The following is a 25,150-nucleotide window of genomic DNA, read 5'->3' as shown; positions in this document are numbered from 1 at the left end:
TAGTCCTCTGTTCTCCTATGAGTCGAATTGAGTTCGTTCACATTACCAAGAATTTTATTTAATTCTGTTCACCAGCACAATCGACTTTTTTGCAAGACAGTTTACCCGGAGAAGGGTTGTTAAGGTTTCATGATTTGAGGGAGCTGAAAATTTAAAGACAGGAGAATAGTTTTACGGTCAGATGTCTTCGGCCTCTGAATTCTTTTCAGATCAACGCACGTGGAAGTACCACCTATCGAACACCAAATTGAAACAATAACACTGCAACCCAATTTAGAGGTAATTTTGCGGGGATGTCGGGGAAGGTTCGACAATAACAATAGCATTTCGTGTGATTCCATAGACTCCATCAAATGTTCTCCTTTACCGTTAATAATTTTATTTTCCAATTCAGGTAACATATTTAAATAATTACAAGTTACTTTTAAGTCAAATGGATTAAGATTTGAAACGCGGGCATTAAAATCATCCCCGATAAACGCTGGGGTATTGAGGTTTTTGAGTATATCGCTTCAAATGTCGTTTAAATCTTGATGGCGATGAAGTTCGATAAAAGATACATTCAATATTGTAAATAGGAGGGTTGTACAGTATGGTGAAGCCACCACTAGGTCTGCCTGGAACTGATGATTGATGTTTTCAGCAAGGCATCAACGTCTCTAGGCTCTCTCCGCTCCAGATAGGTCATTAGATATGAATGGACCGAATTTTCGCAGCTCCGCTACAACTCGGAACGTTTTATTTTCCTAGGTCGTAGAATTAAATTTGACCAAGGATGATTTCTACTCTCTTTTCCGAGGCGACGCGTGTCGATGATGATGATGATCCGGGAGCTCGAGTGCAGCCTTCGAGAAGGACAATTTCACTGTGTCTTCAATAGCTTCGTTATCGTGTCGTCATTAAGGGGTCTATAGAGAACGATATTCTCATTTATTTATTTCAACTTGCAGAAGAGAGACTTTCTGTTCGAAGACTTCGATTTTCGTAGTGTTATTGGACGTTCACGTGATGGAGTTGCGACTTTCTATGATCAAGTCATCGTGGAATTTGATCAAACTTTACGCTTTGGTCGTCCGCAAAGACAGCATCATCGGGAAGCGAGATTTCAGAGTTGTTAGACATTTCATTCTCGATAGCTTAGCAAAAGGTTCCTCCAAAAGTAGAGATATGACACAGCACTGAATTTGTTGAAAGTCAGATTCGTAACAACCACTGCACAAAATAAAATAATTAGGATTTATCACAACAATGGGTCTGCTAAATATCAGATATTGAATAATTACCACTCGATAGCAACCTAATTTTATAACGTTATCAAATACTAAAATAACGGAGCAAGACAAAACGGACAAGACAAAAACTGGTCCGTTTATACGACGGTTCGATCGAAATTACTTTTATTAAAAATAACATCGAAACCGATGATTTATGATAAGGTTTATATGTAAAATGTAACACATATTCTTTTACAAATTTTTCCTAGTTATAGGATATTTCTTTCAGTTCTGTAATAGTCAGATATCATGTTTCAAGTATGATGAATGATTAAAAAAGGGATCGTGTAGGTAACTGGCAAAGTGACACACACAAAGCACACATTTAGTCGGCCGGGAAACAGGGATAACTTGAGAATTCCCTTGGGTTGATACAAGTTAGTGAATATTGTGTGAAATGCTTTATTTTTATTATTTCTATAAATATATAGTACTTACTTGGTACTATCATTGTCCTAGTTAATGCACACTTTTGTCACAATAATAACACTATTAGTATTTTTGCTAATGCAATTTGAAATTTCTGTTAATATTGTACTTCAAACACATATTTTCAGTTTTGTTGATAAATGCGTAAGAAGTTATTAATAATTAAGATAAGTAAATTCAATAATTGAATAAATCTATAAATCTGTGTCTCTGAAATATAAAACAATAATGTTTTCAGTGGGCAAAGTACACCAGCCCGTCTAAAATCTGCTTGTTGCATTTTTATTTTGTGTTAAATGGCACATAAGTAACCCTGCCTTGTTTAGCTAGACCTTAGACTAAGTTTAATAAAAATTCTAAAAGAAACATTCGTTATTAACGAATTATTTAACATTTTCAGAAAAAAGATGACAGTTCTCAGATACGCAGAGATGTGGCATTTGTTGGAATCTGTTTGCCAGCTTCTTGTTCCGCCAGTGACATAGAAATTTCATTGAACGACCAGATTAAAAATCAACGAACTCTATTAACCACGAAGAATATATCATATACAGTTGAAGTTTCCCAGAAGTTGTGTCAAACATCAAGTGATTTGAATAATTTTAACGATACAGATATCGCTTTTTGGTAATTAAAATAACGATACAATTAGAAACTATTATAATACAGCATTTAAAAAAGACATAGCCGAAAATAGAATTTAATTCGACAAATGACTGATGGTGAAGTTAATTATTATGCTATTTAGACTAATTTACCGCAAAATGATTGCTTTCATTTTAGATACCTTGCCTTCCGCAAAGATTCAAGTTCTTTGATAAAGTTTTCAGCAGTTACTCCTTTAATATGCATATACAATCTCCTTATACTATACTGCAATGTTTCTCAAAATTTTTGATCATTTCAATTTATCTTCTGCACGCTTTAGTTTAAAAAAATGTACCATTACAATATAAATAAATATTGTATGCTTCTTGGGGTCCATACGGACAGCTTCCCTACATAAAGTACCAAATACGTAAACAAATATTCATTGGAGAATTCTCCAAATCTACTTTTGTGCAGACTTTTTGTTTAAGCGATAAAACGGCTTGACTAAATTTTATGTTTTTTTACGGGCCGTATTATTGTTAATCGCTTTCATTGGCAACGAAGTCAATATCATTTTTGTTTGCACACATACTTGCTTTGGTACACACACCCACTTACTTTATTATGAAATTATTTTACAGTGCTATTGTGAACTTCAATTTGATAAGTTAACAACTAACAAATAATGTAATATTAAGGGCTATTTTTAACTTCAAAAACACTTCAAACTAGTCTATACATCAAGATTTCTGAAGAATTTCCCTCTGTCAGCCATTATAAATTAATGTTATGACACTTTGTCCAATAAATCTATTAGCACAATAACTTGGAAACATAGATGCAGCGAAATCATGTAAGACATTATATCAGAATAACTTAAACTTACGTAAATAATGAACCAACAGCAATAAATCAGATGCATGAGAACATACAGGTAGCTTACTTCACTGCGGAATATCTGAAGCAAGATTGCCGATCGCGAGTAATGGGCTTGTTCCGAAATTTTTTTTTTATTTTTTTACTTAGTTTCTATAGAGCAACAGGCAGTTACACAGATGGGCTGCAACGTAGAGAAATAAATATTAGGAAGGTAGTCAGACAGGGATGCACACTGTCACTGCTACTTTTTAATCTATACATTGAAGACGCGATCAACATCATTAAAGACAGTACACCTGTAGGTATAGATATACAAGGGCAAATGATTAGTATGCTTAGATTTGCAGATTATATTAATTTAATTAATCTAAAGTATAAGAACAAAGGCTTTCACGGCCGGAATCCATAGTAGAATGAAGATTCGGGCTACAGGGCCATGGTCTAAGTGAACCCGTTCAGACGTTTCGTCAGATACTGCGGCTGACATTCTCAGTGGTGGTGCCGCGTTGACAACATAAACGTAGATTATATCTCGACGTCTCGACAGCGACTGGGTGAAGAGCTGAAAAAAACTTTTGGGTGTTTCATTCCCACCAGCCAGTAATGCTGGTGGGCGGGCAGTCCCTCCGGACTATGCCGAAAGGTAGGGCGGAAGTCCCTCTTCAGCCTGCTTTCAGGAATCGTGGGAATGGGTGGATGGTGGTTCGGTTGAGAAAGATGAGACGGACGAAATGAAGACAGAAGAGAGTGAAAGATTATCTGTGGAATATTACCGCCCCAGCATTTGCCTAAGTGATCCAAGGAAACCACAGGAAAACTTGGACCAAGGTAAACGGACCCGGAATCGAACTGGCGTCCTCCCGAATGCTAAGCAATGGTCTAGACCTCTAGGCCATGCCGCTCGGTGGTGGAGAGCTGTTTTTTTTTTTTTGTGTTTTCGTGGAAGAGGGGAAATCTTCAAAAGACACCCAGCCGTCCGCACGACTGGGTAGTGTCAGATTCCCGAGGAAGGTGTCCTCAGACCTACCGACTAAAACCCCTCTACTTCAGGCCGTTATAGGATCAATTAAGTTCCTCTTCAGCCAACTGATGATCAGAATTTTATGTGGTTGTGTTAAAAATGCGTTTGTATGTGTGTGTGTGTGTGTGTGTGTGTAGGTGTGTGTGTGTGTGTGGGGTTATTTTAAGGAGTTGGGAAGGTTATCGAGGTAATTGAGGTATTCGTCAGGGAGGTCGGGAATGGTTGCTAATAATTTAGCAGGAGGGAAGGGGATTTTGTTTTTTGGTTTTTATGTGATCCTTCGGGGTATGTGGGATAGGGTTTTGGTTGTGATGGGGTTGGTGTTTTCGATGGCTCTTTTAGTGAAGCGTGTTTGTAGTGTGTTTATGCGTGTGGGGATTGGTGTTATGTCAATGTTTTCGTATAATGTGTCGGAAGGAAAGAATTTACTTAGTCTCGCGATTTTTCGTAAAATACACCTCTCAGTTGTGAGTATTTTGTGTGTGTATGATGGTGTGGCTGTGGTTAGTGATACTGCGCGATAATCTATAAGGGGTCTTACAAATGTTTTGTATGTGTGTAGAAGTGTTTTGGTATCACACGTCTTTATTCGACCGTTTATTAGAGAGATTAAGTTAGCGCGTTTTCGTACTCTATCCAGTGTGTTTGTGATGTCTGTGTGTGGGTTCATTGTGTGTGTTAGTGTGATTCCTAAGTATTTTATTTCTGTTTTTAGTGTTAGTCGGGTGTTAAGTAGTGTAACATTTATGTCGCGCGTTGAAAGGGATTTTTTGGTGACGAGGTTAGGATGTCTGAAAAGGATGAGTTGGGTTTTGTTTGGGTTGGGTTTTATACGCCATTTACTGAGCCACAGTTCGAGTTGATTGATTTGAAGATTAATTTTTGAGTTACATGAATTTGTGTTTATACCGTATGCCCAATAGGCGGTGTCGTCTGCGTACTGAGCCAGACTTATTGAATTATCTAGCGGCTGTGGAATGTCGTGACAGTATATGTTATATAATAGTGGCGCAAGGACCGTGCCTTGGGGTACGCCTGCGGTTAGTGTGAATACGCGTGATAACGTGTTCCCTATTTTGATTTTTGACGGTCTATCCGTTAGGAAAGAGTGAATTAATTTTACGACGAAAGGAGAAAGGTTAATTTGTAATAGTTTGGATAGTAGCCCGTTATGCCAAACTGTGTCAAACGCTCTTTCAAAGTCGAGTGCTACTGCTAAGGTACAACCGCCCGAGTTCATGGCAGATATTGCCTCTGTTTGTAATTTGAGTACCGGGTCAAGGGAGTTTAGTCCCTTACGGAACCCGGCTTGGCTGTCTGGGATGATGTTGTTGTCCTTGCAGTAGTCTGAAAGGCGTGTCGCGAGTATTCTTTCGAATATTTTGCCGGTGTTATTTACTAAAGAAATTGGTCGGTAGGATTTGGGATCCGTGTGATCTTTGTCTGCTTTCGGGATCATGACAATGTTCGCGGTTTTCCAGTTGGTCGGATAGTATCCCGTTTTGAGAATCGCGTTGAATATGGTGATAAGGTACTCCATAGCGATGGGAGGTAGGTTTTTAATGATACTGTTGGTGATTCCGTCTTCACCAGGTGAATTGTTTTTGAGTTTGCTGAATGTGTCTGTGACATCGTCTTGTGTTATTTCGCGTAAAATGTGATTTTCGTCGTGTTGTGCGGTTTGTATTATGTTTGTGATGTTATAATCTATTCTCGCGGCGTGTATCGCGTCGTGGTGTGGGCCCGTGTAGGTAACGTGTAAATTTTGCAAAGTATCGGCGAATGCATTTGATTTTTCTTCCGCTGTATTGTAGATCTGATTGTTGATGACTAAATGAGTAATAGTAGGTTGTTTTTGGCCGGTAATTGTTTTGAATTTATTCCAAAATTTGGAGCCGTCGTGAAAATTAAGTTTAGAACAGGTTTCGTGCCATCGTTTTTCCTGATGTTTGTTTGTTTTGAGTCGTACTAACGCGTTTAATCTGTTCCATTCTGTTTTAACGAGTGGATCGCGGGTTCTAGTAAATTGCCTATACAATGCGCGCTTTCTTTTAATTAAATCGATTATCTCACGCGGGAGAGGTTTTCGGCCTATACAGATTACTTTGACTGGTGCAGTTTCGTGTATCGCGTTTTGTACACAAGTGTTGTACGTTTCTATCGCGGTGTCGATTTCTTCTCGAGTGTTTAGTGTCGGTGGGAGGAGGTTAGATTTGCTGATGTGTTCGCGAAGGTTGTCGAAATTAATGTTCTTGTAGTCGCGTATTTCTTTAAACGAGTTAAATGTAATTTTACATGATCGGATATTAAGTGTGGCGGACAGTGGTACGTGGTCGCTAGTTATTGGAGTACCTATCGCACATTCGTCGGAGAAAAGTGGCGCGACTCTGTCCGTACAGAGTATATGGTCTGGAATGGACGAGCCTTGATGGCTTAAAAAGGTGAAATTTGTGTTTCTAATACGGAATAAATTGTGTGTGAGAAGTGCGTTGGCGAGTATTCGCCCGTTGGCGTTTGTACTAGTATCTCCGAATGTAGTGTGTCGCGCGTTAAAGTCTCCTAGAACTATGGCTCTAGGAATGGTTGATACGTAGGATAAGAACTCGGCTGGTAGCCTGGTAGAGGGTTTGTTATAAAACGAAAAGATAATAATCTCTCCGGAGTGAAGGTGCAGCGTAGCTGCGCAGCAGTCGAGTTCTTGGAATTGTGGTGGTAGGAAAAATCGGTTAGATGCAATGGAATTGTGTATGATTAGGGCCGTCCCTTTTGTGTGGAGTAGTTTGTCGTTTCGGTAGATGTTGTACTGTGCTATGTATTGCCGTTCTTTGAATGTAGATAGTGTTTCTTGTAATGCGAGAATGTGTATTGAACCATTATTTACTGTGTGTATTATGTTGTTCTTTTTTCTCTTCCATCCGTTTGTGTTAACTGTACAAATTTTAAAGTCCGCGAATGTAAATTAACGGGGAAGATGAGTCATCGATTGGTTTGGTTTAGGATTTAGGCGTGGGAGTATCTTGGAAGTGAGGTGATTGGTGTTATGGATAAATGTACGTTGTTACCTCGGTAAACGTACGAAACTTTGCGCCTGAAGAACTGGGCGGCTTGGCGGGCGACTACGCTTTCGACGAAGCGTTGGTTTGGGTGTAGGGATGTCATGCAAAGGTATGTGAATCTGATTGTGTCGTCGATCCTGGTGAAGCGTCTGGGATCGGGAGTGGTTTCGGTGGTTTCTGACGAATCGTCTTCAGACATTTCGTCAGCTGGTGGATCGACACACTTGATAGGTGCGGTTTTCGTTGGTGTTAGGGATTTAGGAGAGGGTCTGTTGGGACATTTCGAGTCAAAGGCAAGGTGCTTGCCTTTGCAATTGGAGCAGGATGGGGAGGAGGTGCAGGAAGAAGAGGGATGGTTGCCGCCGCAGCGGTAGCAGGAAGGTTGCTTTTGGGAGCAAGAGGCGGTGTTGTGGCCAAATGTAAAGCATTTGCCACATTGTAGGGGTTGAGGACCTGGGGATTGGGAAGGTTCGCACCTGTAGATCTTAGAGAACATGGTGAAGCCTTTGGAGAGAAGGACGTCTATGGATTTAGGACAATTTGATATTACCCTAAAGAGGAAGGTGTCTTTGCCTGTTTGCCTGGACTTGATACGCCAGGCATTTTTGGCATTGATCTTCTGATCTTTAAGGGCGGATAGGATGTCGGTCGAGGATATATTCAGATCTACAGATCGAATAACGCAGGAGAAGGTAGGTCTAAACGTTGTCGGCTTTGAAGTGGTAGGGGATTTGGACTTTGGATTTCGGTAAGGCTGAATCTTCATCTTTTCGGATAAAAGAGCCCTTAGGGGAGAAAGTTTTTTCACGATGTCGGGATCTTTGGATGTGACTATCGCTTTATTACCGCGGAAAACGGTAAGGGTCAGGAAAATTATGGAAGGTAAGCTTCGGATGGTGTTGTATAGGGATTTCTGATTCGAGAATTTATCCGGGATGTCGGAAATTAGCGCTTCGAAAGTAGGGGTTGAGGAGGTTTGGGAGGTAATAGAGGAATAGGTCGGGGAAGAAGGTGATGAGTGCGAGGAGTCGGAGTGTCTTCGCCTGCGAATCACGTTCTCGTGAGAATGTTCATCGCTTGGCGAGACGGCCCTAGTCCTCTTACCAGGAGTGCCAAAGGTGGTGGCCATCGTGAACGCTGAATGTAGAATGTGAACTGTGTAGGTGTGTATGTGTGTCAATATGTAGTTTAGGATGCGAGGAGTGTATGTGTGTGCAACGTGTGTTTGTGTTTGTTAGTTTATTAGTTTCCTAACAGGGTGAGTATTAGATTCAAAGGGACGTTGCGTACTCGGTCCCAGTGAACGTTGGTTAGTTAGAAAAATATTTAATAGCTTACCGTTTAATCGGCTGGGCAGTAATGGTCTATAGTTTGATAGCTTTAAGCGTTAAGCGTTGGCTATCGAACGTACTGACGGCTATCGAATATTGACGGTCGGCGTTGTCGGCTAATCCGTCCGTTGAAGGCTGCTACTGGTCTGCTCTGCTCAAAGATCAGCTGGAGAATAGTCGAGGGTGGAAGACTGGTAGGCTGCTGCTGTATGCTGAGAAGATTCGCTCGCTGTGAAGGTCGATCGAAGGATGAACGTGGAGAGCTGGCTGATCACTGATATTTATAATGCGGCGGAGTGGGAGGGGAAGGGGCGTAGCTTCGTCGGCGTCAGCGTCTGCTTGACTCATCCGATGAACGCTCGGTGTACACGAATGGCTTGTTAGTGTGTTCGGCGCTTTCTGCGTAGTTTTCTTTAGGACTGGGTACCATACCTTATTCAAACGAGGCCCTTCTTCTTTTCTATTGAAATTAATCGGATGTTTATAAATTTCAATAGCTTCTCTATGCAAGGGAGCGTAATATTATGAACTTCTAGATAAAACCGTAGTTCCGTCGTAGTTAACAATATGGTTGGGGTCTCCTATTGAATGCTCAGCTAGGGCTCTCTCAGGTTGTAGAAGTCGACAACAGCGTCCATGTTCGGCTATTCTTGTTTTGATGCTGCGTTTTGTGGTACCAATGTAGACTCCTCCGCAGGAACAAGGGATTCTATAAACACCAGCAGATGTTAAAGGGTCTCTAGGATCTTCAGCCGATCTTATGAAGGTTCGTAGCTGTTGTGTGGGTTTGAAGAAGGTTCTGATGTTATGACGCTTCAATAACTTCCCGATGCGATCCGTGACCGTTTTAATATATGGTAGGCGAAACCTACTGGCGGTGGTTGAGGTGTCTCCGGTACAGTTCTCCTGGGACGTACAGCCATTGGATTGAAGGGCTTGATCTAGATGGCGGAGTTCTTGATCTAAAAGGGAAGCTTCACAAATACGATTAGCTCGATGAATAAGGATTTTCAACATGGCTCGCTTCTGCGCTGGGTGCTGATTGGAGTCTTTATTGAGGTAACGATCAGTGTGTGTAGGCTTGCGATACACAGTGTGGCCGAGGGATCCATCGGATTTTCTGTTGACAAGTACGTCTAGGAAGGCCAGTTTCCCGTTGTTTTCTTTCTCCATAGTGAACTGAATACGGGGATGAATGGCATTGATGTGCAGCAAAAAATTGGTAAGAGCTTCTTCTCCATGACTCCAGACCACAAAGGTGTCATTCACATAACGAAACCAACATTTAGGTTTCAGAACTGCACGGCCCTATAGCCCGAACCTTCATTCTACTAATTTAAAGTAATTAATATCATATATTTTACTCCTATTAATCTATCAGCTGAGCAAAAAAAGAAACGGTATAAATTAATCTTATTGCAAAATAAAACAGTTATACGTCCTTACTGCTTATTTTTAAATACAAACTGTGATCTTCATTATAAAAAGGTATAAAAAAAGGTAGTAGTAGTAAGGGTATGATAGTAGTAAGTATAGTAAATATTATTATTTTAAATTTTATTCTTATTTAGTTTTCTTAAAGAAATTCAAATTGACTAATGACATATCTATTTACCCAATAAATGCTTGCCTAAAATAAATTTTATGTGTAGCATGTTCTCTGTATTATACATCTGGAAGCACTAAAATAACCGGAATTACTTTCTTAAATAAAGACAAAGGTTAGGAGGACAATATTATAATGTACTATAAGTACTTCTGAAAAAAAGGCTAACAGAAGCAAAAATGGCAACTGTCATCTAAGTGTGTATTGTCTAATGTAGTGAAATACAGTTTATAACGACTAGTATGTAGTATTGAGTCGCATATAATCACTAACCCTATGCGTATAATGACATACCGCATAAGAGGCACTTTGTAATTGTTTGTAAGACACTAAACGTGCGAATATTTTTTTTACAGATGTTTTATATTTCACTTGAACTTTCGATTTATGAATTAAAAAAAATTACTGAACAAGCCCATTCTACTTCTGGGTACCTTATACAATATTGACTTCAGCATCAATAACCAACTTCTCTTTTTGGTCTGTCATTCCATTAACGGTCTGACTACTTTCGAACTATTTTCTACGTCGTTTGTTCAAAGTACTTAGCGTTTTGAGAGGAATGTTACTATCTTCTTCAGAAAGTATCTTGCTGGAAAGTATTATCCTAATTAGTATTTACAGAATCTACACCGCCGTCTATTAACGGTTTATGCACAACGAGAAAAAATATCGAATTTATCTAATTATAACTTGAAACATAGAACAGGAAACGCTATGTTTTCAAAAATACTTTCCATTAAGTCGCGCTCAAATTTTAATCAAGACATCAGTACTAACAAAGGAAACCCCTAGAATAACTGCACATGTCGATTAGGGACACTTTTCTCATAACTTAACCTAGTACATACCACTACTGCGTAATGCTTCAGTCATGTCAATCAGGGAGACATATTACACCATTACCTAATTTAAACCTTTAGTACAGCACTTCGTGCAAACAAAAATTGTGATTAAACGAAAACATAATGGAAATTGAGATGTGATGCTACAGGACGATGTTAAACCACCGTGAATAGAAAAGGTTGAAAAAGAGAAGGTAATGTATTGGAAACGGTTGAGTGTTATAAAAAGCAATAAGAAATAGCCGACATAGGTTTTGTTTTTCTGATATTTTCCTTCTTAAGATTTCCTCATCCTTTCCTTCGATTTGAACTTTTCGTACCATTTCCTATTACGTATCTTGTTCCAATTTACACAGCCTATATATTTTCTTCTCTTCTTCTTCTTCTTCCCAGTACCTCCTCATGCCATTCTCACTCTCTAGTCTAAATGTTGCTGTTAAAACTAATTGGGTTTTTCTCTTTACTGTTTTGTATTTTAAATAGTGTGGTTTTTTTAAATAAAAGAAAAACTATATTCCTATTCCCTCTGATACCTATTCTCCTTCTTAAAATATTCTTCAATAGAGGCATACCCTTACTTTCTGCTCCTAATAGTTCTTTAAAATCACTCTCTACATCATTTTCCATACCTTCCTCTATCACATGCTTTATAACTTCATTCTCTTTTCCGCATATTCTATAATTTTTCTTCCCCTTTTTCAACCAGTATTTATTCATATTACGTTCGCTCCCCATTCTGAACCTTGCGATAATCATCACATCTTTATTTCCTCTCAAATATACTGGTAGGGTATACAGTACAGTTGTTGGCACTCCGCCAGTTATTGGCAGTTATGTTAATTACAGGTGGATTGTGTTTCTCTTGTACCGGAGGTCTTGTAGCGAGCACGGGCGTATTTGTGTGCGATCGGGCATACGTGTGTCTGAGCGGCTTATCGATTCGCCGACTAGCCGCAGGCGCCTTTCTTCATGTGCGCCATATTTGTAAATGTGTGTGTCGTACCTGCGTTCTGGCAAAGCAATTAAACAGTTCAAAGAAAAAGAAACTTTTCCGGACGGTTCCAGAAGGTTCTCGAACGGAAAGAAAAGAGTATTTAAAGGAAGAGACAATCGCCGAGAAAGGAGAAATTAATTGACTGTTGCAGAGATGAGTCCAGAAATAAATTGACAATGATAGCAGTGAAATAAATAGTGCAGTGAATAGTGATATATTAAAAGTTAGTGTAAATAGTTTTATCGTTATCAGTCTTAAAAAAATAATTCTGTTAAACCCACGAACATTACAATATGAATAAATCTTGTAGCAGATTCAGATGTTCAAACTGCAGACGCAGTTATCATAAAAAGTGCTTAGTAAAATACAATCTATTCAACATTGAAGATGACAACGTTTTTAAATGTAAAACATGTAAATTAAGAAAATTATAAATATATTTGGCATTGCTGTGGTCATATTATTTACCGATCGAAACATTCGCCTGCCTTCCCTACTGCCCAAAAACTTTCAATGTGTCTAAAAAGTGACTGCCAATCACTACAGTAACAATTACTATAATGTCAGAGTCAATAACTGAAATTTAGACTACCTTCAACTTATGCGCGATTTTTATGGTACTAATAATAAAATCATAACAATATATTCTTAACAAATTTAACATTCAACAGTTCTTAATTCGCTAAGCAGGTATTCTCATGCATTATTAAAAAAATAGAGAAGTTGGAGAGAACGGAAGGTCGACTGCCTTCTTAAAGTGTCAGTCACTGTATCGGTTACCCCATTATATTCAATTAATTGTTATTTACTTAACACCGTTTCCTCCAAGGCTTCTTTTTTATTCCTCCTGTTTCTCGCCCTAATTTACATGTATTTTTTTCTCCATACCTCATTTCGTTTGTCTTTTTATTGCGGTTTTTCCAATTTTTCCTCTTCTTAAGATACAGTCTGGTATACTCCTTTCTAATTTCAACATCCATTTTGTGTTTCTTTTTATATATATTTTCTACTTGGTTATGTCTATTCCACCCCCTCATTTCTACCCCATAATGTTTTCATAGTGATTGTCCAATTCCCCATATTTTTCCTATTATTGTGTTTGCCTTTGTTATTTGTCTGTTTGAATTGTATCAAACTTGTTATTTTCTCACATCGTATATCCTAGGTAGCTAAATTCTTTAACCCGTTCTATTTTCATACCCTTCCATTTTACTTCTTCTACCTCTTTCTTTTTTCTCCATATTCCATTATTTTACTTTTTTTTTTTATTTAATTCTAAACCCTTTTTCTCTCTCTAAGTAAATTTTCAATAATTTTACCATACCTCTTAATACATTATGAGTTGTTGCTGAAAGGACAATATCATCTGCATACCCCACCGTCCATACATTTTATCTTCTGATTACTGTTCCACTCTCCCTCTCCTTACTTAATTTTTCCTCCAAGTCACATATATATATATATATATATGGAAAATTTTCACACTTAGCTTACATCCTTGCCTTGTTCCCTTTTCCATCCAAAATTTTCCTAGCATTCTGAACGATGTAACGCAAAAAGACAGCTACCCATTACCCCTGAGCCGCCAATGATTGAAAACAGTTATCATTTTATCCTTTTCATGACCTTCACAGCAGGTCAATTTCACGTAATAATTAGTAGTAATCTGCACTCGTAAGCGTTTTATTGACTAAATTATTGCTATTATCACAAAATGTAAAAACAAATTAAGTGTGAAAATACAAAAACCAATGTATTCATATGCAAAATGAGTCATTCTATATCTTTTTCTTGTACCTTCTTTTCTCTTAATTGTTGCGGAGTACTTATCAGACATAGTGTATAGCTGTCCCAGCCTTGGTATTGGTCTAAGTCTTACTTATTCGATCATGATGTTGGTCTGATTCAAATTCTTCTAGTCTTGGTTCTGGTCTTGCTGACATAGTTTCGGTCTTGGTCTTGGTGTTACTAATATAGCCTCGGTCTTAGTCTTGCTCTTGCTCCTTTAATCTGATACTTACGTTTTTTTAAGTGATTCTTCTAAGCACAAATTTTGCTATCGACACAATAATTTCCTTTCATTTTGAAAACTTTCTGTTATACATGCGAGCTTGTCATGACTTAAAAAAAAAAAAATAATGACGATAGTAGGAGATTTATGAAAACTTGTAGAATGACTCTTCCTCCAAAGCATAAATTGACCCTTCCTTCAACTCATAAATTGACCTTTGAGCGTTCAAAATAGTACAATGTACTTGAAAGAAGTAAAAAATATCGAAAAAAAAATAGTTTGTCTCTATATTTCAACCATGTGTTATCCAAGCACAGGAACAAAGAACATTTATTTCGAAAACATTCTTGTGGATCCCAACAGTAGTAAAGTTTCTTTTTTTATATTTAATGTTAAAATCTAGTAAAGAAAACTAAACATTTCAAATACTAAAAGTGTTTTGTTTTAAGAAAGGAATATATCATCAATATATCTTCAAATAGTTTCTGAACTCTTTCCCACCTTCTCTGCAAAATGCCGTAGTCCAAGGCAAAATAATTCCACTGGATCCAACAACTTTTCGTTGTCCGACTTAGATGCTTCACATCTGCCCACGATGGTTTTGAGCTTTTGGCTTCTCTCCATCACATTATCAGGTCAATACCTTCTACATTCTCTGGTCTTCGATTAGTTACTTTTCATCCCAGGATCCCGAATGGTAGTTAGACTGCAACAATTAATGCCAGTTCTTTCAACTTCTCCGCAGATGAATAATGTTTGAAGTTTTTCATGCAAGGTCTCCGAAATAATCTGTCTGCGTTGTCATGTTGCTAGATGTCGAATTCGTATTCGTTGTAGCTATCGTACAATTTGCCTTCTGGGTTTTTGAATTGTTACAGCTTCTTTAAGTCCTTCCATATTCCCAACATTTTGGGTTCCGTTCTCTCGTGTTTCTAGTAATGGCTTTCTTCACATCGATTACGTATTCTTTGATGAGTAACATGATACCTCTTTTCGTAATTGTACAATCGTCGATTTGTGCTTGTCGTACTTGTACATAACCGTTGGAAGCTTGTTTCGCCTCTTCACTAGAACTCGTCAGTAACGTCAAATTCTTCTTTCTTCAATAATCTTCCAATGATATATGAATTGTTAAAGGGTTTATTTTTGAAATTGAGAGTATTCGCTCGAATAAATTCGTTCCGTCGGCTTAAGGATGGTTCATATTTCTTTCCGTTGTCGAACTTACTTTAAAGCGATACGGCCGATAGTAACCTTGACCTAGAGAATTTTCTTCAATCCGTTCAATGATTTCTTCAGCTAATTATTCCTCATACTAAACGTCATACAACTCGACAGGATCTTCCTTCTGCAGTTTTCTTAGCGTAGAGTTTAATCACTTTTGGGTAATTTTACAAATCATACACAAAGGAGGATGCCCTCTCACCTAATTTTATAGTTCGCTGCAAACCCTGTTTCTTCTCGCGATCTTTTTTTTTTTTAACTCCTACATTCTGCTTATCAAAAAATCAGTCACTAGCATAATTGTCCACGGTATACAATCTATCTTGCACATCATTTTCTATTAGAAGTTCAATGAGTCCCGCTTCCTAAGAATCTGAAATTTCAATACCCATAGCATCCAATTTTTCCGTCCAAAGCACATGGAACATGGATGATAGATAAGTTGTTAAAGGTGATTGATCCAAAACTTCAAAATTGCAAGAGAAGTCACATTTACTTCTCTAGGAAGAAACCTAGCATATTTTGAGTTTTTCTGTTAATCAATTTTACATTTTGTTGTAAACTTAGAAAGACACCGTCAAAAGCTTGGTTCAACCACCATATACTAAACACCCACGTACACGTGAATTAAGCATTTCATAAAACACATTTCTTTTTTCCTGTCATGGTCGCCACTAATTTAGTAATTGTATGTGAACCGCCTGTTTACGTCGCTACCAGGATTAAAAATATAATTAATGAAATTCATTTCTCAAACTATTAAGGTATTTTCGATACAAATGAAAAGCATGTAACATGTACGACAAACTGGATATACTACTGACTTCCAAAAAATTAATAAATTATCCCAACGGCAACCAACCACATACGTTAAACAGACGACACTATTGCGAATGGTTACAATTCTTCCACTTCTTAAAATCCCCCAGTCATCATTCCATAGACAAGCTCCGACGTCATCGTATTGCACAGCAAATAGAATTGATCGCAAGTACTAAGTAACTGGAGTAAGCACATAGAGCAGACAGGTAAACATATCAGCACAAAACAATTCAAGAGTCATCTCAAGTGCAACTTAATCGAGAAATCAGTCGTAGTGGAACATAGAGACGAGATCCATATACCATATAGGCATCGAAAAACCCAGAAGGAACAAAGACGAGCAAATCGATACAACAATCTAGCGAAACATAACTAAGCATTTACCCTAGGATATATACTAGAAGAATCATTCACTAGTTTGAGACCTTTCGAAAAAGAAATCGACATGACTCTCAAAACATCAAGTACTTTATAAAAAGCATGCAAAAATGAGAGTGGACGTAATCATACGATCTGTAACAAACCTTTTATAGCAGAAAAGTAATGTTTTGTACTCGGTTACTATAGGAATTGCCACATCTGCCAAAACTAAATTGTCGATTAATCAAAGAAATTACGTAAAACGTAACTGTTGTTTTCCTCTCTTGTTCTCTGATTCAAGTATGCAGTTAAAGAATTACATAAAAGTTGAACCGTTAATAGTTCAGATGAAATTTAACTTTGTAAATTTGTAAAATGTTCGCTAAAATTGTTGATGTCAATGGCATTTGATTCTAAAATAGAGGTTATCGAGTGATAAAGGTACTTTTCAACGAAAGTTCGATCGAAGTTCCGCTAGTAGACTAACTACAAGCTACAACGTATGCTTGCTGCTAGATTAATTTTGATTCGTCTAATTAGGCATAAAGAAATATGAAAAAATGTTTATTATTTAAAATTTTCNATAAAGTGATTGGAACTTTTTACTGCTGAAGTCATTAGACTTGTACTAATTGTACTTGTAATAAATATCTGAAGGATATTGGTCGTTAGCTTTTTAAAGCGCTATTATTGTACTTATAAAAGATGTGTCGTTTATAATCAATAATATTCTAACCACAGATTCCTACTGACATTTGGAACCTAAAATGTAATAACAATTTTATAATAGTCTTGACGCCAGCGTTGACAAATTCCATATAGTTCCAGTGTGCAGATGATAGGTATGAGTAGTATGTATCAATTGTACAAAATTCCAGGGTTAATAGTAAGAATCACATGTGTGTTCTTCGTTTGGTGTTAGTTATTAGTTATTCTTTAGTTTATTTAAAGTGGTGTTAAGGTATTATTTATATTTTGGTAAAAATAAAGACGATGTTATAAAAAGTAGCAATTTGTCAAAATATAAACTGCTTAACTAAAGCGGATTGGAAATTAATAATTTCTTGCATTGAAATGCATTTTCAAATAGCTTGTATTCAATTTTCCGCTACATTTATTTATTTAATTAAGAAGTTTAAATTTGATGTTTCAATTTCGGCGGTTACTTATAACACAGAATTTTAATAAAACAATATGGTGTTGCAATACGTGTAGCCGATGAAAATGGATTCGGGGCATGGCGACATTACCGAAAGGGATAGCCTGATCGATTTAACAGTGCGTGTAGTACAGTGTTTACGTGATAGCGGGAGTGTTGTTGTGAAGCCTAAAGGTGTTTAAAACGAATTTCTCACTATAAAGATAGAAGTTTCCCCAAGGTGTAATCCTCAGCCCTATATTGTTTAACGTAAACAGCAATGACCTATTCTTCGCATTATATGACACTGCAGTTACAGCATACGCCGATGATTCTGAAATAACTTGTTCGGGCGATGAATGGAAAATTGATCTTAATTTAAAAATGAAATAATTGCTGTCTGCCTCAGAGCTAAATAAACTCCACTTAAATGTTGATAAAAAAGTTTACGTGACCTTTGTTACATCACACTAAGATTCGCTTTCGACTAATCTGGACGTTCGAGTTACGGGCGAACCAATATCTTAGGGCTTAACACATGGTAAATCATAATCTGATCTAAATCTGGTATTGTGTAAGTGAATTTCCGACCGTTTTCTAATAAAGTTATTCAAATATTGTGGCATTTGACCTGTCCGAATTTTATAAATTAAAATTAAATTAGCCCTCTTAACACTTTGTTCAACAGTCAGCCAGTTTAACATATTTACACGTAACATATTCTACTCTAAAGACAATATTTTAGGAGTACAAAACTGGGGCAGCTTTTGTACTATTTCATGGAGATTTGTTTGTGGATACTTTTTTTGTGTTAAGTGGTGTTTTGGTGGCTTACATCCTATTAAATCAATTCGAGAAAAAGATGGTAAATCCTCTGCTAATTTTTTTGGTACGATATTTCAGGTATGTGAAATACAATGCATTTTTAAGTATCTATTACCTTGTATACCATGAAGGTTAAAGTCGAAACTGTTTATAACCACTTTGAATTTGTTGTCATTTTAACTTATAATCACTTTACCTAATTATATACATAAATAATGTAAGTTTTATTTCATAACTAACTGCTGACTTCTTCTTGATATTGAACTTAAAACAAATGTCAAATCTTAATTACAAATTACTGAAAAATAAACTACAACATCTATTGGACATCATAGCCAATGCGAATACCCACATAAAAGCAATATTGTGGCTAATGGTTTCAAATGATTTTAATGTCTATTAAAGGAATTATTATACAAAGAATTTTTTAAGCCGTTGTCCTTTTATTACTACTGACTTGGAATTTTCAAAGATATCGCCAACAAATATGTATTGTTGTATAATATCTAATTAGTACCCATTGCGTAGTCCAAATAATGTTGCTATAAATGATTTCGACTACAATTATAGGTCTTGATGGCCTATTAAATAAAATTATCATTATCTGATTTGTGTACAGGGTTGTCAGATTCGGTAATCAAATATCGATATACAAACAGTTGAATTTATCAATGAAATATATGAAATCTATGAATGGTATATAGATAACTATAAATATACGTGTAGATTGTTTTATGTATCACAATTCTACTTTGTCACATCAACCGGTAGACTTTCAAATGTTTTCCTTCATTCGTTGATTGTCGTTGACTTTAGCCAATTTATTATTGTTAAGATTAACTATATTATAGTTAATGGCTGCTACTCCAATAAATAAATCGAATGCTAAATATAAGTTTAAAAAAAAAAGAAAATTAAAATTTTGTTCATAATCGGGCGGTTTTTGAATTTATTGTGCTCTTTTTTTGCCAGATTGCGCCATTTCTGCAACCCTGTTTGTGCAAAAGGTCAACAAAAAAATTGACATTTTCTTTAATTGAAGAAAGAATTATTTCATTTAAGCTTACTTTAAATATTGTTGGCATTATTTTACATAACTTATTGTACCTATCGTAAAACGAGGGTTATTTTGGTGTAGGAAAGGTGGACCATCAGGTCACCTATTTTCGCTTTTGGTAAGGTGGGCATATTTTGTAAGCAAAACGAATGCTAACTAAACTAAAGAAAAAAACTAATTGAGACATTAAGTGCCAAGAATCACTCTGGGAAATTATGATAAGGGGTCCTACGGTCCCGCCTTTATTTATCTGCGGTTTTTCTCTCTCTTTGGGGAAGATTTCGGATTAGGATAGTACCTGTAACAAGTCCCAAAATAAAGTCGAAACAAACTAAACAAAGATAAGCGTTTGACATTTAAAAAATATGTAACGCGTATGCAACTTACTTACGTAAGATTTGATTTACCGTTGTATTAATCCATGTTAAGTAATAAATAATTAGTGTACGCTTGTATTATTCTCTTTGTACTTCTACTACTTTATACTAACCTTCCCTTAAGACCACAAATGTTCTCCGGGATAACAACAGATACCTACTTACAATTTTATATGCCGATTCCGTGTAGATGTTTCGCATTTCGTTCAATTTAATTTATTCCAGAACATTAAAAAATATTTTACTTTTCGCTTGAATTTAAAATGTGCCTAAAGTCAAAGGTTGCGGGTTCGATTCCCGGCGAGGGTGTGACAACAGCAACAAATTTTCCCTCATTAATTTGAGGTAGTGTGTAGTGGGTAAAANCATAATTTTTTAGGGATTATTTTGTCAACCGCCGTTTCAATAATCGTAATAAAATCTGAATAAATGACATTTATATCAGTTGATGCATAGTTCCAGCTTGCTCCAGTTAATTCTGTAACCACTTCTGATAATACTGACTCATTAATGTGTCTTTTCCAAAAACTTTTTTTTTGTTTATGTTCGTCCTGCAAAGGAATTCTTGTGCCAATAATTTCGTGATCTGATATTCTCGGGAATTCTCTTGGTACTTCTGTAGCATCAAAGTCGTTTGTTATAATGAAGTCGATCAACGTTGACGAGAAATTCGTAATTCTTGTTTCCTTGGTCACAATTTGTCTAGTACCTGAATCTTGTATAATTCTTATCAGTTTTCCAGACTCACCGCCGCTTTTTAATAAATCTATATTAAAATCTCCCAGTATTACGGTTTTTTGTTTATGTACCATATTATCATCCATTGTTTCTTCAAAATAATTGAGAAACTCACTAGAATTGCCGTTAGGAGATCTATAAACCGCTGCAACCAGAAGAGTCTCTTTTCTAAAGTTGATCTCTATCCAGAGTACCCAATAATTATGCGAAACTGCATCGCTTCGTACAACTTTAAACTTTAAAAAGTTTTTCAAATATATCATCACTCCACCCGTATGTCTGCTATCTGAGTGACAATTTACTGTGTTATAACCATGTATACTAATTTCTCTGTCATCAATTTCAGGGGTAACATGGGTTTCACTAACACATACAATCCAGGGGTTTTTATCTTGCATTAGTTGTTTTATTTCTACCATATGTGATGTAATTCCTTGGGCATTAATATGTAAAATCAGACATTCGTTTGTAGTTGTAACTATTTTGTTAGCTTTTCCTAGTTGCTATAAATATTGTATTCTGGATTTCACTTTTTCCAGTGCTCTTTGGTAGCAAATGCATTTTTTATCAAACACATTGTGCTTGTAATCTATATTAGGGATTTTTAAGACATCGTGCGCGTATCTACAATTTGTACATTCTTCGGTTGTCGATGAGCACATATCCCTTTTATGATTTTTATTACACAATGGGCAAATCTCATTAGTTTGTTTACATTGAGCAACTTTGTGCCCATATTTNGTGCGTAAAAGTCAAGGATCCCGGGTTCGATTCTCGGCGGGGGTGTGACAATAGCAACAATTTTCCCCTCATTAATTTGAGGTAGTGTGTAGTGGGTAAAAAAATTCAGAAATGAAAATTTCAGAATAATATTTTATATTAAAACTACAATAAAACGTAGTGGGTAGTATAGGTAAATTCACTTCCGACCCAGGTTAAGAAACACGGCGCGCAACAAAGCTTCAATCAGCTTGTAATTACCAGTATTAGTGTAGTATTTGTTTTGTTTTTTTGCTCATGTATTGTTTGCTAGATAAGATTAAGTGTGATTTAGGGTATTTATGTTAACAAAAAACCTCCACTAGCCGTTTATACTTTTAACGTTTTACTGCTCATTTACTTACTGCCAGTCTAGCTCACACTTAATCGTGGTTCCAAACCAATCGACGTGATAGATACTCCACATTATAAATAAAGTGATTGGAACTTTTTACTGCTGAAGTCATTAGACTTGTACTAATTGTACTTGTAATAAATATCTGAAGGATATTGGTCGTTAGCTTTTTAAAGCGCTATTATTGTACTTATAAAAGATGTGTCGTTTATAATCAATAATATTCTAACCACAGATTCCTACTGACATTTGGAACCTAAAATGTAATAACAATTTTATAATAGTCTTGACGCCAGCGTTGACAAATTCCATATAGTTCCAGTGTGCAGATGATAGGTATGAGTAGTATGTATCAATTGTACAAAATTCCAGGGTTAATAGTAAGAATCACATGTGTGTTCTTCGTTTGGTGTTAGTTATTAGTTATTCTTTAGTTTATTTAAAGTGGTGTTAAGGTATTATTTATATTTTGGTAAAAATAAAGACGATGTTATAAAAAGTAGCAATTTGTCAAAATATAAACTGCTTAACTAAAGCGGATTGGAAATTAATAATTTCTTGCATTGAAATGCATTTTCAAATAGCTTGTATTCAATTTTCCGCTACATTTATTTATTTAATTAAGAAGTTTAAATTTGATGTTTCAATTTCGGCGGTTACTTATAACACAGAATTTTAATAAAACAATATGGTGTTGCAATACGTGTAGCCGATGAAAATGGATTCGGGGCATGGCGACATTACCGAAAGGGATAGCCTGATCGATTTAACAGTGCGTGTAGTACAGTGTTTACGTGATAGCGGGAGTGTTGTTGTGAAGCCTAAAGGTGTTTAAAACGAATTTCTCACTATAAAGATAGAAGTTTCCCCAAGGTGTAATCCTCAGCCCTATATTGTTTAACGTAAACAGCAATGACCTATTCTTCGCATTATATGACACTGCAGTTACAGCATACGCCGATGATTCTGAAATAACTTGTTCGGGCGATGAATGGAAAATTGATCTTAATTTAAAAATGAAATAATTGCTGTCTGCCTCAGAGCTAAATAAACTCCACTTAAATGTTGATAAAAAAGTTTACGTGACCTTTGTTACATCACACTAAGATTCGCTTTCGACTAATCTGGACGTTCGAGTTACGGGCGAACCAATATCTTAGGGCTTAACACATGGTAAATCATAATCTGATCTAAATCTGGTATTGTGTAAGTGAATTTCCGACCGTTTTCTAATAAAGTTATTCAAATATTGTGGCATTTGACCTGTACGAATTTTATAAATTAAAATTAAATTAGCCCTCTTAACACTTTGTTCAACAGTCAGCCAGTTTAACATATGCAACATTAATTTTATCGGTGTATATCTATTGCATCCCAATATAATACGCATAACTTTATTTTGCTGTACTTGTAATCTATGTATACAATCTTTTGTACACGAAATCAATAAGGAGGAACAATAATTAAAATGGGGCATTATTATAGTATTGTACACAATTGTTTTTGTCCACTGCGATAGATATTTCGAAATTCTACAAAAGAAGCCATATTTTTTTGCCAACTTTTTACATAAATAATCAATATGCTTCGAAAAATTTACTTGCGGATCTAATACAACTCCCAAGTATTTAATTTCAGACACGTAGTTGATTTCTACATTGTTCATTTTTATTATCAAACCTAAATCTGAATACTTTCTACAATTTATTCTATTACCAAACACCATACATTTTGTTTTCTTTAAATTTAATTTTAGTTTATTCTGACATAACCAATTATTCAGTATTTCAAGCTCCTTATTTAATATATTATATATTTCCACAAAATTATTTCCGGACACACAAATGACAGTATCATCTGCAAATAGATTTACAACTGAGTCTTGTAAAACTTCTTGCATTTCATTAACATATATAAGAAATAGAAGAGGACCCAATACACTGCCCTGCGGAACACCCATGTTGCTTTCTATCTTATTTGACATATTACAATGTATTCTAGTTTTATAATACCTGTCGGTTAGATAGTCTTTAATCCAATCTAATGCCCTACCTTTTACCCCATATAACGCAAGTTTCTTTACTAAAATCTCACGATCAATGGTTTCGAACGCACGCTGCAAATCTATAAAAACGCTTAATACTATTTTGTTTTCATTTATATCCTTTCTCCATGATGCACATATATATTGCAACGCCGACTCGCAGGAATGGTCTTCTCTGAAAGCTGATTGTCTGTGAAAAATTATCTGGTTTGACTCGCAATGCTTTCTCAGTTGTTGACACACAATTTTTTCAAGGATTTTGTCAATAACAGGTAACAAATTTATAGGCCTGAATTCAACGAGAGATTTTGGGTTGGATACCTTTGGTATAGGAACAATAACACTAGTTTTTAACTCACTTGGTACTTTCCCTTTATACAACGAAGTATTTACAAGGTTCAAAAGACTATATCCTATCACACAAAATAAACCCTTCACCAGTTTGGGACTAATGATGTTATCATTAGTGCCCTTATTCTTCAACCCATCCACTATCTTTTTTAATTCTTGAATATTAACACTTTCAAACTGCTCGAGACAGGTCCCCTTATATTCACTAATCTCACAGTTCCATTTTCTCTTCTCTATGCCTTCTGCAATTTCGTTTAAACTATCAGAATAAAATTTATTGAAATTTTCTTCTGGTTTCCCCTCGTAGATTCCAAAATCAATTCCACTATAATCTACACACTGCTTTTTGTTCCCTGCTAATTCCTTTAATGTCCTCCACATCTTTTTTCCATCATCTTTGCATCTGTCAATATTATTGTCATAGAATTTTCGTTGTTCGCTACGTATTAATGATGTCACTCTATTTCGGCAGTACTGGTAGAACTCCCAATCATTATTATCTTTGGTTAAATGAAATTTTTTAAAAGCATTGTCCCTTTCTTTTTGAGCAACCCGCACACTGCCTGTAATCCATTGTATTTTTTTTGTTACACATAATTTTTTAGGGATTATTTTGTCAACCGCCGTTTCAATAATCGTAATAAAATCTGAATAAATGACATTTATATCAGTTGATGCATAGTTCCAGCTTGCTCCAGTTAATTCTGTAACCACTTCTGATAATACTGACTCATTAATGTGTCTTTTCCAAAAACTTTTTTTTTGTTTATGTTCGTCCTGCAAAGGAATTCTTGTGCCAATAATTTCGTGATCTGATATTCTCGGGAATTCTCTTGGTACTTCTGTAGCATCAAAGTCGTTTGTTATAATGAAGTCGATCAACGTTGACGAGAAATTCGTAATTCTTGTTTCCTTGGTCACAATTTGTCTAGTACCTGAATCTTGTATAATTCTTATCAGTTTTCCAGACTCACCGCCGCTTTTTAATAAATCTATATTAAAATCTCCCAGTATTACGGTTTTTTGTTTATGTACCATATTATCATCCATTGTTTCTTCAAAA

At 36.1% G+C, this 25,150-nt stretch overlaps 1 protein-coding gene across 1 annotated transcript in view; it reads left to right on the top strand.

Moving 5' to 3' along the window:
- Positions 1-25,150, top strand: part of LOC108739991 (nose resistant to fluoxetine protein 6-like) — an 86,586-nt gene that overhangs the window by 42,357 nt on the left and 19,079 nt on the right. The window contains exons 3-6 of the mRNA XM_025975531.1: positions 2,104-2,330; positions 7,345-7,620; positions 7,882-7,942; positions 18,327-18,484. Coding sequence (XP_025831316.1) covers positions 2,104-2,330; positions 7,345-7,620; positions 7,882-7,942; positions 18,327-18,484 — 722 coding nt within the window. The remainder of the gene's footprint in view (positions 1-2,103; positions 2,331-7,344; positions 7,621-7,881; positions 7,943-18,326; positions 18,485-25,150) is intronic.

Source organism: Agrilus planipennis, unplaced genomic scaffold (assembly GCF_000699045.2).
Source record: "Agrilus planipennis isolate EAB-ADULT unplaced genomic scaffold, Apla_2.0 scaffold244, whole genome shotgun sequence".
Classification (NCBI taxonomy): Eukaryota; Metazoa; Arthropoda; class Insecta; order Coleoptera; family Buprestidae; genus Agrilus; species Agrilus planipennis.
This window is presented reverse-complemented; position numbering and strand designations above follow the sequence as displayed.